General features: G+C 39.2%; 1 protein-coding gene across 1 annotated transcript in view; it reads left to right on the plus strand.

The window, feature by feature from the left end:
• NSUN3 (NOP2/Sun RNA methyltransferase 3) overlaps window positions 1-17340 on the plus strand; it is a 76858-nt gene that overhangs the window by 14778 nt on the left and 44740 nt on the right. The window contains exon 3 of the mRNA XM_080654266.1: window positions 4117-4460. Within this exon, the coding sequence (XP_080510392.1) occupies window positions 4117-4460 (344 nt within the window). The remainder of the gene's footprint in view (window positions 1-4116; window positions 4461-17340) is intronic.

Below are 17340 nucleotides of genomic sequence, written 5' to 3' on the forward strand. Positions count from 1 at the left end.
AACAAAAAACACCCAACCAGAAAAACAAAAAGAAAAAAGAATCCAAAAATATGAAGATAGTGTAAGGAGCCTCTGGGACAACTTTAAGCGTACCAACATCCGAATTTTTGGGGTGCCAGAAGAAGAGAGAGAGCAAAATATTGAAAACCTATTAGAAGAAATAATGACAGAAAACTTTCCCCACCTGGTGAAAGAAATAGACTTACAAGTTCAGGAAGCACACAGAACCTCATACAAGAGTAATCCAAAGAGGACCACACCAAGACACATCATAATTAAAATGCCAAGGGCAAAAGACAAAGAGAATCTGGAAAGCAGCAAGAGAAAAACGGTTAGTTACCTACAAGGGAGCACCCATATGACTGTCAGCTGATTTCTCGGCAGAAACTATGCAGGCCAGAAGGGAGTGGCAAGAAATATTCAAAGTGATGAACAGCAAGAACCTACAACCAAGATTACTCTACCCAGCAAAGCTATCATTCAGAGTTGAAGGTCAGATAAAGATCTTCACAGATAAGAAAAAGCTAAAGGAGTTCATTACCACCAAACCAGGATTACATGAAATGCTGAAGGGTGTTCTTTAAGAAGAGAAAGAAGAAGAAAAAGGTAAAGATAAAAATTATGAACAACAAAATGACATCAAATACATACCTACCAACAAGTGAATCTAAAAATCAAGTGAATAAAAAAATCTGAAGAACAGAATGGACTGGTGAATATAATAGAATCAGGGACATAGAAAGGGAGTAGACTGACAATTCTCTGGGGGAAGGGGGTGTGAGGGGTGCGGGAAGAGATTGGACAAAAATCTTACACCTATGGATGAAGACAGTGGCGGGGGGGTAAGGGCATGGGGTGGGGAAGGGAATCAGGTGGAGGGGAGCTATGCGGGGGGGAAAAAAGAGGAACACCTGTAATAATCTGAAAAATAAAGATTTATTTAAAAATAAATAAAAATAAAAAATGAGAGAATACTTTCAGAAGATTCTTGCCTTCCTCTGCCATAAGCACTTGTTTTTAAGTCTAATGAGCTTCCTCCCTAAACTCTTCCAGTGACTTGTCATCACTTATAAGACACAATTTTAAAACTTTATCATATTATACTTGACCCATATAATTGTCTCTCACAAGCCACAACGGACTGCTTTTAATTCCCCAAATGCACTGTCCTTCATACCTTGTGCCTGGACATGTGCTGCTGCATTCACCCTGGAATTTCCTTTCTCACTGCGTCCTATGGCTAATTCCTCCTCATCCTTCAAGATAGTGGATGATATACAAAAATTGGTAGTGTTCCTAAGCTAACAATCCTTTCATACAATAAGGCTAAAAGGAACTATGCAAGATTAATAACTTTTACTAAGGGATCTGAAAGAAAGGTGAATAAATACTGTGGTTAGGTTTGGAAGTACTGAATACAATAAAGATGTTAATTCTCCCCAAATTTAGTGTATTTAATATAATTCTAATCAAGGTTACTATCTAGCTACACAGATATTTTATAATTATTTTAAACTGACTACCTGATTCTAAAGTTCATCTGAAAGAATAAAGTAGTTTTGGAAATTATGAAAAAAAAAAAAAAAAAAGAATGGAGATTTGCCCTGTCAGATATTAACCAATTGGAAGTTTCCTACCCTTGTCACTTAAGGGGTGGACACATGATGTAAGCCAAGTCACTCCAGTCTGTATTAATTACGTTTCTAACCATTATTTCCTTGTTACTACATGACTTACAACCTTGGGTAGATTTTTACCCAGTTTGCAGAGTAAGATTAGGATGGACTTACATAAAATTTACATTAGTGGCATTCACGGATTTCCCTTTGAAGTGCATTTTAATGCAGTGGTTCCCAAAGTGTGGTCTTGGGGTCGTGGTATCAGTATCACATGAGACCTAACTAGAAATACAAATTCTCAGGCCCCACCTAAGACCTACTGAATCAGAAACTCTGGCATTAGCGCCCAGCAGTCTTTTATGGACACTTGATGCATGCTAAAGTTTGTGAAGCACATTATTAAAGAAAGTGTTTGTCATCCTCTAGAGCAGTGGTCGGCAAACTGCGGCTTGCGAGCCACATGCGGCTCGCGAGCCGCAGTTTGCTGCTCTGTTGACTAATGAGTTTGCCGACCACTGCTCTAGAATACCGAAACAGATGCATTGGGCTCATAAGATGCACCATCATAATAAAAAGGAGAAAGCAGATTTACAAATAAGCCCCTGATGGAAATTCATGTGGCACACTTCAAGTCACAGGTGTTACATTTCAATTCAGCCATTCCTCACATGGACAACTCCAGTGTGAGCAGCAGCTGGAATTTATTTAATTGACGATGGTTAATGAGGCTGCCAAATAACTCGGCTTGGAAGATCAGCTGGCAGATCAATTAAATATTTCCTGCTGTATCATCTGCCAGTTGATGTGAACCTGTGATTGTCAAGAGATCTAACTATTGGACTAAATAAAACATTAAGAAGTTAAATTTGCTGCAGGAAGGGGTGAGAGCCTGAACCATCCATAAGTGATTTTTAAGCCATCCACTGATCACTTCATTAACTGTTACTGTACAGTTCACTATAGTTAGCTTTCCATACTCTTATCTTCATAAGGAAAACTTTAACACATAATTTAAACACCCTTTAATGATAGTAATTTTCCTTCTGATATTAATAGTCTCAGGTTTTAAATTTTGTCTCTAAGAAAAACACTTCCTTGTGCAAAGAATGATTGACTAGAATCTACTTTGATGGATTTAGAGGTATGTAAAGGCAGGCCATGTTTTTTTTGTTTTTTGGCAAGATATTCTGCAGGGAGGGACTAAGCTGAGGCATTCCTCAACGATGCAGAATTTTAAGGGCACCTAACATTTATACACACACACACACACACATATATGTATATATATATATATATATATGTGTATATACATATAGATAGATAGATAGATAGAGAATATGCAAATTTGTCCAGGATGCCTTAACAGTCACGACCAGCTCCAAGCCCTAACAGTCACGACTGGCACGGCTTGGAGCACGCCCCCATCCCAGCGGACACACACAGGGGTGCCTCTGCACGTGAGCTACAGAGGAAACACCTTTTCTAACCGCTCATTGGCTAAGCTCCCTGTACGCCACTGGTAATATTCTTGGTAACTTGGATAATAAGAATCCAAGAAGGTGATCCAGGGTTTTTCCACCACACTCCTGGAGGAAAAAATGAAGGTCCACTGCTAGAGGAGCTAATAAATGTCATATCCTGCCCTAGCTGGTTTGGCTCAGTGGATACACCCTTGGCCTGCTGACCGCAGGGTCTGGGTTCAATTCTTATCAAGGGCATGTACTTAGGTTGCAGGCTTCTCCCTGTCCAGGGCCCAGTTCAGGGCTCATGCCGGAGGCAACCAATCGAAGTGTCCCTCTCACATTGATGTTTCTCTCTGTCTTTCCCTTTCTCTTCCACATTCTCTAAAAGTCAATGGAAACATATCCTCAGGTGAGGATAAAAAAAAGAAAGAAATGTCATATCCTATGAAAGAGACATCTTGAAAATGCCTAAAGAAAGTTGGCATTTTTTCGTGGTGAAGGGCCTGGAGTCTGTGTTGATGAAAACACCTTGGCGGCTGCAGCGGCCGGCAGTGGCAGCAGCAGCAGGGTGATGGGGGTGGCGCCTTCCCCTGATCATCCCAGTCACCTCCCACAGAGGGAGGCCAGACTATGGCTTGGGCCAGCTCTCCGTCAGTAGGACATCCCCTGAGGGCTCCAGACTGTGAGAGGGGGCAGGCTGGGCTGAGGAACCCCCCCACCCCAGTGCAGGAATTTCGTGCACCGGGCCTCTAGTTTACCTATAATCAACATAAATAATACTTTAATGGCCAAAATTGATACAAAAGGAAAAACCAAAAATGAACAAAATGTCAAAGATTTAAATAAAGACAGGATTATAAATGCTGGGTTGAGTTATATTGGAGCCTGAGGCAAAAGGAAAGTCAGTAATACTGATCTTGGCTCTGAAAAATCTCAGGTAAGTAAAATGTAAAACTAGGACCACAGTTCCTAGATTAGTAATATAAAATTGTATTAGTGTTTATAATAATATTCTTTTGTTTTTGTATTTCTAGGGATATACTAACATCTCCATCATGCTGGCAACATGCTGTCCTTCTTAACCGATTCAGTTACCCTTTTGAACTGGAAAAGGATTTACATTTCAAGGGCTATCACACACTCTTTCAAGGATCTTTACCTTATTATCCTAAATCAATGAAGTGTTATCTTAGCAGAATTCCCCACCGGATGCCTTCAGAAAGACACCAAATTGGAAGCCTAAAAAAATACTATCTCCTGAATGCTGCTTCTCTTCTCCCAGTACTGGCTCTTGAATTAAGGGATGGAGAGAAGGTTCTGGATCTGTGTGCTGCTCCTGGAGGCAAATCAATCGCTCTGCTGCAGTGTGCTTATCCAGGTAGTATGCTTTTCCTTCAGTTATTAACCACTTTTCAATGTCCATCTGTATAAAGTGCTTTTAAAATATCTGGGGGAGAAACATAAGATTGAGTTTGCAGACTTCGAAAGCATGAAAACCAGGACAATATGGAGAGAATGGAAATTTTAGCTGAGGAAATCAGTGTAAATAACATTTTTCCCCAGTTACTTAATCCTAGTAGGTAATTGGTCACAAAATTACATTTTGGGAATAAAAATCTATCAGATAATATGAATTCTGATACACCAATAACAAAGATTTTAAAAATTTTATTACATTTATACTTGAGTCATATTGACTTTCTTGTCATACTACTATGAAGCAGAAACATATACCTTTAAAATCATTTTTTGGTATCATTGGATCATACAGTTCTATGGCAGTTCTGTCCAATCCTATATAATAAAAGTCCAGCGACCGACTGGCGGAATGATCAGAACGACCAGTCGACCAGTTGCTATGATGCGCACTGACCACCAGGGGGCAGACGCTCAATGCAGGGGCTGCCCCCTGGTGGTCAGTGTGCTACCACAGTGGGAGCGCCACTCAGCTGACTGGGATGAGCGGCTGCTCCCGCTGCGAACCACAGGCCGATGGGCAGGAACCCGGGCTGTGATCATTCTCTTCACCCCAGGCTCCTCCTCCTCACTCTCTGCTGCCTCATCCAGATGCCCACAGGCTGCGCGGTGCTGTCGCTGGGCTCGCAGAGCTGACCCTGGAGGCTGGGAGGGGGGTTCTTGGCTGCCACGGGACTCCGCCGCCTCTCAGTGCTATTATCCCTGTCTCCTGGAGAGGTGAGTGCTCCAGCTCCACAGAAGATATTGGACCAGGGAGCAGCCGCTCAGATGGCGGGTCCACAGCCACTCGGCTGACTGGGGTGAGCAGCACTCACGCAGCGGGCCAGTCACCGCAGGCCATGCCCCTCACCAGTGCACGAATCCCATGCACTGGGCCTCTAGTAGAAATATAATGTAACATTTACATATAATTTAAAACTTTTGCGTAGTCTTTGTGGGGGCTAACCAAATAGTTTTATGTTTTTTCCCAGTTAATAATTGTGAGAAACACTCACCTGTCCAAATTCAAATAATGGACTTGGAGACAGAGGAATGGCAAAAACAAGACTTTTAATGTGGTCTTGCAAGATCAGGTGTCTGGTTGAACAGGTACACACTTGGAGCGGTGATCACAGGCTGTTTATTCCTAGTGTGTGAGAGTCCCTCCCCTAGTTCCTCATTGGTTGAGTACTATGGAGTTAACAGTTTTCCCCATACGTTGCCTAGGTCTATTGTCTCCCATTGGGTTATCTATATATATAAAAGCCTAAGCAGCCATTAGGACCGGTCGATCAAACGACCTGTCAACCAGTTGCTATGATGCGCACTAACCACCGGGGGAAGATGTTCAACGCAGGAGCTGCCCCCTGGTGGTCAGTGTGCTCCCACAGCCAACCTCCTGCAGCCGGCCAACTTCCCGTGTTCCCTCCCCGCAGACTGGGTGAGACAGCCCTGATCGGCTCCGATCGCCAGCAAGGCCGAGGGACCCCACCCGTGCACAAATTTGTGCACCGGGCCTCTAGTTTAAAAATAAATGGGTTGAGGCCTTTTCTAGTTCTCTCCACCTCCCTTTGTTTAGTTGTTGCAGGTCTTCCTGGAAAATGTGCTACTGGTCACATATACAGTTCTTTGTTCTTATACCCTCTCCCCTTCTCCCTACATCCTGTTTGCCCTGGGAACCTTCAGTAACCAACTGGCCTCATGCTGTTAGTTTTCTCTAAAAGTGGTCTATGCTGAAGATGAATCACAGAGGCCTCTTTCCTACAATAATCAAATTAACAAAGATAGATTAACAGGAGGAAATGTCCAAAGTTTATTACAGATGTACATGCCAGGGATTGTCATGAAATATGAGAGAAGGGGCAGGAGTCTGAGATTTCATAGCTAGTTGAGGAAGAGCAGAACAAGCATTGTAGGTGCATTCTTTTTTAATATATTTTTATTGATTTGAGAGAGAAAGGGAGAGAAATAAGAGATAGAAACATCAGTGATGAGACAGAATCATTGATTGGCTGCCTCCTGCATGCCCCATACTGGAGATCGAACCCACAACGAGGGTATGTGCCTTGACTGGAAATGGAACTGTGAGTCCTGGTTCATAGGTTGATTCTCAACCACTGAGCCATGCCGACCAGGCTGTAGGCACATTCTTACTGGGCAGCCCAGAATCTGTGGGACACAAGGAGTAATATAGTTACCAGGGCCCTGCTTGGAGCCCTTCTATCCATCATACTTAATTCAAATTAGGGTAAGATGAATAAGCTAAGATTTCTTTCCTAGAGCAGGTCTTTCCCTCTGAATCTTATGGACAGGAAAAGGGTAGAGTCAAGTTGTTATTGTGCTGGGGTGGAGTCCTTACAATACCTTAAGAAAAAGAATTTTCTGAGATTCGCATAGGAGGATAAGTGATTTTTATTTGCATAGACTTACATCTCTGTGTTTCAAACATCCCATTTCCCTTAATCCAGTCCTGGAAGAAGTGTAGTTGGGGATTTGGTAGAGCTAAAGAGAAAGCCGGTGTGTAGAGTTTCCATTCCATATTGCAACTGGGTCCAGTTCAGCATCAGGCTAGTTGCAGTTCATTAGTCCGTTGTGTGTGGGATCCACATGGCCGTGGGCACACAGGAGAATGCCAGGAAACAGGAGCCAGAGCCGTGCAAGCCAGGAATCAACCAAGAGGAACCAAGAGAGCAAACTCCTTTGCTTTGGGGATTAAATAGCCCAAATTTTGAGCTTTTGCTGTGGCCGTGCCCGTTCTGGCCAATGACCTATTCCCAGGTATGATTGACAGACAAATACCTTTCCTATTTCACCCAGACTTTACTGGGCATGCATCTATTCTCCCCCTGTCCACTCCATTCCCCCAGCAATCTGTGGGGGATTGACTGGTGACTCCCTGGGGAGTGTTAAACTGCAGCTCCCTGGCAAAGCTGCACAAATGATATGCCTATAATATTTGGCCTTTCTTTTTTTAAAAAAATACATTTTTATTTATTTCAGAGAGGAAAGAAGAGGGAGAGAGAGATAGAAACATCAGTGATGAGAGAGAATCATTGATCGGCTGCCTCCTGCATGCCCCCTACTGGGGATCAAGCCCGAAACCAGGCAGGTGCCCTTGACCGGAATCGAACCTGGGACCGTTCAGTCCACAGGCCAACTCTCTATCCACTGAGCCAAACCAGCTAGGGCTGGCCTTTCTTTTGCTCCTTTCCTGTTATTAATAACTAGGTTAATTACAACGGTATCAAAATGTTCTTTCTGAGTACTAATGTTAATATCCCAAAAGTCAGCTCTATGGTTGCAAAACTTCGGTCCTTTTCATCTCATTAAAAAGGTAGAAAGAAACAGATGAAAAAAAAAAAAAGAAACAGATGAAATTAATTTTTATAATACATTGTAATCCAGTACATCCAAAATTTCATTTCAACATGAAAGCAGAATAAAAATTTTAATGAGATATTTTGCATTCTCATTTTCTTAGAAAATTTTTAAAATTAGTGTGTATTTTATACTTACAGCACATTTCATTTGAACCAGCCCACAAGTGGGACAATGTAATTCTAAAAGATTTAAAGTTCTTTTGAAGTGAATTGTCATTTACCATTACTACTAGCACAAAAATGATGAAACGTATGTAATGTATATTTTCATAAATATTTGTTAAAAGTAATTAGTCAACCTTCATCATCATTATTTTTTTAAAGATAGACTCTAATATATTTTATTGATTTTTTTACAGAGAGGAAAGGATAGGGATAGAGAGTTAGAAACATCGATGAGAGAGAAACATCGATCAGCTGCCTCTTGCACACCCCCCACTGGGGATGTGCCTGCAACCAAGGTACATGCCCTTGACTGGAATCCAACCTGGCACCTTTCAGTCCGCAGGCTGACACTCTATCCACTGAGCCACACCGGTCAGGGCGATCATTATTTTTTTAATGAGACCATGGGACTCAAAAAATATTACTTATAGCTAGATGAGATGGGGTTTAGCATCAGTTCTATCTTTTTTGCTTGTTTGATGGTTTTGCTTTTATAAATGCAAATGCTATTGTTCACATAAGTAAGAAGATGGGAGCTGTGTTATATAGTAGATTCACTAGTTTTTTAAATTCTTAAGTTATAACCCACATCACACAGTTATCTTTCATCAAGCTTTATTTTAATTATCAACGAGGTGAGCACTCTCTAGGTTCCTTTTTTATTTTGCTGAAGGCAAAGTATTAGAACCATCTCAATTACAAAAGGCTGTGTCTGTCACCTCGTTGTTGAACTCATTCACTTTCTCAGCCAAAGCTCGAATGTGTTGAACTTTGGTGCTTTGGAGGTTTCTGCACCCTGGCACAGTTTTCAGTAATAAGGTTCTGGATGGGTAGGAAGTTGGTTCCTCATATGTAAAGTTGGTGAAGGGCCATTGGGAAAGGAGGTGCCCTGACTCAAGCCTTCTTCTTTAGGAAGTTGATCTGAAAATTGATACTTACGAAACTGTCCAAGCCCATATATCCCTTAGAATAGTGGTCGGCAAACTGCGGCTCGTGAGCCACCTGCGGCTCTTTGGCCCCTTGAGTGTGACTCTTCCACAAAAATACCACGGCCTGGGCGAGTCTATTTTGAAGAAGTGGCGTTAGAAAAAGTTTAAGTTTAAAAAATTTGGCTCTCAAAAGAAATTTCAATCGTTGTACTGTTGATATTTGGCTCTGTTGACTAATGAGTTTGCCGACCACTGTGCTTAGAACATTGTATGTATCCTCGGGCCATGCGTATCCCAGTTTGAAGACTGCTAATTTATATCTCCATTTGAGAGCATTCCCTGTAGAAACAGATTACAAACATTTTTATGAGAACCAGGAATCCAGTTGTACTAAGCATTGGTACAAATATATAGTTAACAGTATATTTAGGAGCAAACATCCTGTGTGTTTCAGAATTGTGGTTAAAACTCTGATATTGCAGCTTGCTGGATTTTTATGTAAGAAATAACAAAAGAGATTATTTTGTAATAATTTAAGCTGAAGTTTTATGGAATCATGTGTCATAAGGAGTACTGGGCTTTACTTTCACTCTGTGTTCTTTGACAGTATTCTTATTTTGGCTGTTACATCAGTTTTGAAAATAGAATTTTTAGTATTGCAAAAGGTGGAAAAGAAATGTCAATTTTTGGTACCATTTTGAAGAGAGGGCATTTTAACCTTAAATTATCTCTATTAGTAGGCTGTAAATATTTTACATGCTTATGGTAGGGAAGATGATTTGAAGGTGATTGAGGAATCCTAAGACAAACTGATATATTCTAGGACTTTGAAGTGAAGAATCTTCTGTTCTTACATCAGGGGTAATGAACTATAGGCAGTGGTCCAAATAAAGTAGCTTTTCATCTAAGTAGGACTAATGATAATGGTTTACTAAGAAGTACAGATGTCTTCATGCTGATGCTCAAAGCCCAAATTAGGTTAGCTACAGTGCTTGAATTTGGAATGCAGAAGCAATGCTAAGCAAAGCTTTTATAAGCAAAATTTAAAATGATGGCTTGGCTAAATGTGCATTTATACACCAAATTTCTTTGGATCAGTACTGAACTTTATTCTGGGCTAAGAGGCTTACAGCTTTGAAGGATTAAAAAGCTCATGTTTTAGGTTGATTAAAAAAATTATTCTACTTCTCTGTTGGTCCAGCTGCTCCTACCTGTAAGCACAGTGATGGACTATCCATTGGTTTTGTTGTTGTTGTTGTTGTTTGTTTTGGTCAACACAGTCTGTGATTAGTCCTGGTCTTGATAGAAAAAGAACCAACAGTTCAGATTCAAAATAGAAAAACATTAATATATGAAGCATGACCTACCTTGGCAGAGTGGCTTGATTAGTTTCATGCTGTATCTCTCCAGGCATGAAATTCTCTTTGTTGTTAGTGATATATTTTTGACATCAGGTTAATCTTTGGTGATAGAGAAGATTAAAAAGATTCCTTTCTTTACTGTGAATTGCTCTTGGCTTCCTTCATACCCTGTAGATGCTATTTCTCCCCTCTTCTCCTGCTAACTCCTTTACATTCTTCAGGTTTTCACTCAAGAATCCACTTCCCTAAATTCCCTGCATTAGATGCATCTTCTTTGTGGGATAATAAAAATAACCAACTTGGAACACTCAGTATGTACCAAGGACTATATTAATCACATTGCATAAATCTGTGTTTTTCAAACATTATTAGTAGTCTCTGCTTCTAGCATCTTAGATTGAATCTCCTTATAAACATCTTTCTGAAGTCTTAGGGCTCTGAGGAACACAGTGCATATATCTCATTTAATGCTGCAACTCATTATTTGGGCATTGTCCCCATTTTAAACAAAACAAAGAGAAGTTGCCTAAATTGCCCTAGGTGAGTGGCAGAGCTGGCATCTGAACTCAACTTTTCACTAAAATATTAGCTCTTGCTCCTGTGCTACATTCTCCCAGTGTTACTCAACTGCTGTCTTGTCCAACATCCTCCATTAGCCAGCTCCTGGAGGCTTACCTTTGTGTCTGTAACAACTAGCACTGTGCCCAGTCCATAACAGGTGCTTAATAAACCAGAACCTGAAGGTATTTATACTCTCAAATGTATTTTAAAATTCTTTATTACCATTTTGTATTTTTGTGTAAATTTATTACATTGTTTCCAGATAGCCCTTTTAATAGGTTTACTATATGGACAGCATCATTATTCCAATTTTTACATAGAAAAGGACACATAAAACAATCATATTATGAGGAAACACCATATGGTTTTCCACAGTGGTTACTCCAATCTGTGTTCTCACAAATAGTGCATAAGAGTTCCCATTTCTCCACATCCTTGCCAAAACTTGTTATTTGTTATTTTATTTATGATAGCCATTCTGACAGGTGTGAGGTGATATCTCATTGTGGGTTTAATTTGCATTTCTCTGATAATTAGTGATGTTGAACATCTTTTCATATGTCTATTGGCCATCTGTATGTCCTCGTTGGAGAAGTGTCTACTCAGGTCCTTTGCCCATATTTTAATTGGATTATTTGGGGTTTTTTGGTGTTGAGTTTTAAAAGTTATTTATAAATTTGAATATTAACCCCTTATTAAATGTATCAGTGATTATGTTCTCTCATTCAGTGGGTTATATTTTCATTTTGTTGATTTCCATTGCTGTGCAAAGACTTCAGTTTGATTTAGTCCTTTTTGTTTATTTTTCCTTTTGTTTCCTTTGCCCAAGGAGATACATCAGAAAAAATATTGCTATGAGAGATGTCTGAAGTTTTGCTGCCTAAGTTTTCTTGTAGGATTTTTATGGTTTCAAGTCTTAATATTAAGGTTTTTAATCCATTTTGAGTTTATTCTTGTATATCGTTTAAAAAGGTGGTCTATTTTCATTTTTTTGCATGTATCTGTCCAGTTTTCCCAGCAGCATTTTTTTGTTGTTTTTTTCAATTTATTTTATTTTTATTTTTTTTAATTTTTATTATTATTTTTTTTGATTGTTTGAAGTATTACGAATAGTAGTACATATGTCTCCTTTTTTTTTTTTCCTTCCCCATTGACCTTCCCCCGGCCTCCCCTTCCCCCCAGTACATGCCTTTACCTGCCCCCTCCCCCCAGTGTTTTTTATCCATTGGTTATGCTTATATGCATGCGTACAAGTCCTTCGGTTGATCTCTTACAGCGCCCCCCCACCCCCCCTGCAACCTCCTCTGCCTTCCCACTGTAGTTTGACAGTCTGTTCAAGGCTTCTTTGCCTCTGTATCTGTTTTTTCCCCATTTCATTCCTTTAAAAAATCTTGCCTCTGCAGACTAGAAATAAACATATAATAACAAAAAATGTTTGAGTTCCAATTTCCATGTCCAACAGTTCTGAGTCCCCATTTCAATGTCAAACAGTTCCTTATGTGTACATGTCAGCAATGATATCTGGATGGTGTGCACATGGTGGCGATGCAGGTCCGACCCTCTCTGGTTTGGTCCTAGGCAACTTGCTGCGTCGCACAGCTGCTGACTGCTAGCGTGGCAAGGCGTCCTCAGCGTCTCCCATCTCTGGACTGTTTCTCCTCTTGTCTTCGTGGTTGGAGCAGACCTGTCAATTCCTCTCTGTTGCAGGAATCCACATGGTCTTAGAGTTGTTTTCTGAAAATATACAAACATATTCTCGACCAAAAGTTAATAAAGGAATCTTTTCTATATAATTGATTTGGGATCCTTTTTATTTTTGCCCAAACGATTTTCCTTTGTCTTATTTAGACACCATGTGTGTTTTTCATGGGTGTCTTGCTGTTAGCATTACAAATGAAAACTAATTTTGTAAAGTAAAAGTTTTCTAGATGTAATTTACTTATAGGATATTTTTCCTTACATGATATTACCCTTCTATCCCCCCTTTTTTGATTAATGGAGGCTTTTGTAACTTTTATAATACAGTCTTGATGACTTTAAATTTTAATTTTTTGACAAAAATATGACTCCAACAGCATTTTTTGAATGGACTATCTTTACCCCATTGTATGTTCTGGCCTCCTTTGTCAAATATTAGTTGATGATTAAGGCATGGGTTTATTTCTGGGCTCTCTGTACTGTTCTCTTGATCTGTATGTCTGTTTTTTAAATAACAGACATACAGATCAAGAACTGCCTTATGACCCAGTGATTCTACTTCTGAGAATATATACATAGAAACCCAAAACGTTAATTCAAAAGAATATATTCATCCCTATGTTCATTGCAGCATTATTTACAATAGCCAAGATCTGGAAGTAGCCCAAGTGCCCATCAGCAGATGAGTAGATAAAAAATTATTATTACAACAGTGTGAATGCCCAACAGTTGATAATAGTTGAATAAAGGATGACACATCTATTCCATGTACCACTTAGCAGCCTTTTTAAATTATCTCTACCACTTGACTTGATGGTATTTCCTTTGAAGTAGGCATATGTGGAGAGTAAGGGGGCAGAGATGTGTATAAATATAATCCTGGGTATATAAATAATTATATAGGTTTCTTTTGATGGAGTAGTTGGGCAGTTGGTGTAAGGGGTAGCTGAAGAATGACATGAAAAAATGATACCACAAATATATAATTCTATTTGTGTAAATTTTTGTGCTGGTATATGTATAAAGAGATACAGAATGCTTATTTATCAAAATATTAAGTGGCAGTTATCTGAAGACAAAGTTTCAGATAATTTTTTATGTGTTTTTTTATACTTGTATGAATTTAAAAAATACTTACATATATTTAAATATATATTATATAATTATATTACATATAACTTATAGCATAATGAAAAATATATACATATTCAAATAAAGAAAAATCAAAACATCGATTTTATTAGGGAGAGAAGCATTTGCTAAGTGCCTTCTGTAAAGTAGTTTTCCCTTACCCACATTCTCTCTTTCTTTGGTTTCAGTTGCCCAAGGTTAACCATGGTCTCAGAATATTAAATGGAAAATTCAAGAAATCAACAGGAAGTTGTAAATTGTGCTTCATTCTGAGTAGCATGATGAAATCTTGCACTGTCCTGTTCCATCCTGCCCCAGATGTGAATCATCCCTTTGTTTGGCTTAACCATGCTGTCTCTGTACCCCACCCACTGAAGTCTCACAGCTCATAACTTGGGCCCATGTCTTTCTAAACATAGTGATAATTGCATTTTACATGCTTTTCCCCACATACCACATATCTTCCTTTATTTAACATGAAGCTGTTTTGTCCTGGAAGGAGCTCTGTATATGTAACGGAATATGTCATTTACTCATTTTTTTTAAAATTTATCTTTCTTATTTTTAATTTTATTTTATTGTTTAAAGTATTACAAATAGTAGTACATATGTCTCCTTTTTTTCCCCATTGACCTTCCCCCGGCCTCCCCTACCTGCCGGCATATGCCCTCACCCCTCCGCAATGTCTTGTGTCCATTGGTTATGCTTATATGCATGCATACAAGTCCTTTGGTTGATCTCTTACCACTCCCCCCATCCCCAACAGTCCCCAGCCTTCCTACTATAATTTGACAGTCTGTTCGATGCTTCTCTGCCTCTGTATCTATCTTTTTGTTCATCATGTTATAATGTTCTTTATTATCCATAAATGAGTGAGATCATGTATTTTTCTTTCACTGCCTGGCTTATTTCACTTAGCATAATGCTCTCCAGTTCCATCCATGCTGCTGCAAATGGTAAGAATTCCTTCTTTTTTATAGCAGCGTAGTATTCCATTTTGTAGATGTACCACAGTTTTCTTTTTTTTTTTAGCAAATATAATTTATTTATTTTTTAAATTTTTTTATTAAGGTATTATATGTGTACATATCTTACCATTGCCCCCCTACCCCACTCCCATACATGCCCTCACCCCCCAATGTTTTGCATCCATTGGTTATTCTTATATGCATGCATATAAGTCCTTCGGTTGATCTCTTATTTCCCCCACCTCTCTCTAACCTTCCCGCTGTAATTTGACAGTCTTTTTGATGCTTTACTGCCTCTGTATCTATCTTTTTGTTATCAGTTTATAATGTTTTTTATTATCCACAAATAAGTGAGATCATGTGGTATTTTTCTTTCATTGACTGGCTTATTTCACTTAGCATAGTGTTCTCCAATTCCATCCAGGTTGCTACAAATGGTAAGAATTCCTTCTTTTTTATGGCAGCGTAGTATTCCATTGTGTAGATGTACCACAGTTTTCTATTCCACTCATCTGCTGATGGGCACTTAGGCTGTTTCCAAATCTTAGCTATGGTGAATTGTGCTGCTATGAACGTAGTGGTGCATATATCCTTTCTGATTGGTGTTTCTGTTTTCTTGGGATATATTCCTAGAAGTGGCATCACTGGGTCTAATGGGAGTTCCATTTTCAGTTTTTTAAGGAAACTCCATACTGTTTTCCACAGTGGCTGCACCAGTCTGCATTCCCACCAGCAGTGCATGAGGGTTCCTTTTTCTCCACATCCTCACCAGCACTTGTCGTTTGTTGATTTGTTGATGATAGCCATTTTGACAGGTGTGAGGTGGTACCTCATTGTTGTTTTGATTTGCATCTCTCGGATGATTAGTGACTTTGAACATATGTCTCTTGGTTTTCTGAATGCCTCTTTCGAAAAGTTTCTATTTAGGTCCATTGCCCATTTTTTGATTGGGTAGTTTATCTTCCTCTTGTTAAGTTGTATGAGTTCCCTGTAAATGTTGGAGATTAAACCCTTATTGGTGATAACATTTGCAAATATGTTCTTCCATGCAGTGGGCTTTCTTGTTGTTTTGTTGATAGTTTCTTTTGCTGTGCAGAAGCTTTTTATTTTGATGTAGTCCATTTTTTTTATTTTCTCCTTAGTCTCTCTTGCCCTAGGATCTGTATCTGTAAAGATATTGCTAGACATATGTCTGCAATTTTGCTGCTTATGGAGTCTTGTAGGTTTTTTATGGTTTCCTGTCTTTAGCCATTTTGAGTTTGTTTTTGTGTATGGTGTAAGTTGGTGAGCTAGTTTCATTTTTTGGCGTGTATCTGACCAAATTTCCCAGCACCATTTATTAAAGAGGCTGTTTTGACTCCATTGTATGCTCTTGCCTCATTTGTCAAATATTAATTGAGTATAATGGCTTGGGTCAATTTCTGGGTCCTCTATTCTGTCCCATTGGTCTATATGTCTGTTCTTGTGCCAGTACCAGGTAGTTTTGAGATCTGTGGCTTGGTAATATAGTTTGATGTCTGGTATTGTGATCCCTCCAACTTTGTTCTACTTTCTCAGGACAGCTGTGGCTATTTGGGGTCTTTTTTTACTCCAGATAAATTTTTGGAGAGTTTGTTCTAGATCAGGGGTGGGCAAACTTTTTGACTCGAGGGCCACAATGGGTTCTTAAACTGGACTGGAGGGCCGGAACAAAAGCATGGATGGAATGTTTGTGTGAACTAATATAAATTCAAAGTAAAGGAGCAGAGGGGAGAGCAAGAGAACCGGATAGAACAGCCGGATTCGGCCCGCAGGCCGTAGTTTGCCCACGGCTGTTCTAGATCTTTGAAATATGCCATTGGTATTTTAATAGGTATTGCATTGAATATTATAGATTGCTTTAGGTAGTATGGACATTTTAATGATGTTGATTTTACCAGTCCATGAACATGGTATGTTCTTCCATCTGTTTATGTCTTCCTCTATCTCTTTTTTCAATGTCCTGTAGTTTTCCGAGTACAGGTCTTTTATGTCCTTGGTTAAGTTTATTCCTAGGTCTCTTAATTTTTTGTGTGCAATGGTAAATGGGATTTTTTTTCTCATTTCTCTTTCTGTGAGTTCATTATTGGTGTCTAAAAAGGCCATAGATTTCTGGGTGTTAATTTTGTATTCTGCTACATTGCCAAATTCATTTATTAGGTCTAGTAGTTTTTTGATGGAGTCTTTGGGTTTTTCTGTGTATAGTATCATGTCATCTGCAAATAAGGACTGTTTGACTTCTTTTCCAATTTGGATACCTTTTATTTCTTCTTCTTGTCTGATCGCTATGGCTAGTACTTCTAGTACTGTGTCGAACAGGAGTAGTGAAAGTCTTGTACCTGTTTTTAGGGGAAATGGGTTTAATTTTTGCCCATTGAGTATGATGTTGGCTGTGGGTTTGTCATATAGGGCTTTTATTATGTTGAGGTATGATCCCTCTATTCCCACTTTGCTGAGGGTTTTTATCAAAAAAGGGTGTTGGATTTTGTCAAATGCTTTTTCTGCATCAATTGATATGATTATGTGATTTTTGTCTCTCAGTTTGTTTATGTGATGTATCACATAAACAAACTGAGAGATTTGAGGATATTG

Source organism: Plecotus auritus (genome assembly GCF_963455305.1).
Source record: "Plecotus auritus genome assembly, chromosome: 2".
NCBI classification, from domain to species: domain Eukaryota; kingdom Metazoa; phylum Chordata; class Mammalia; order Chiroptera; family Vespertilionidae; genus Plecotus; species Plecotus auritus.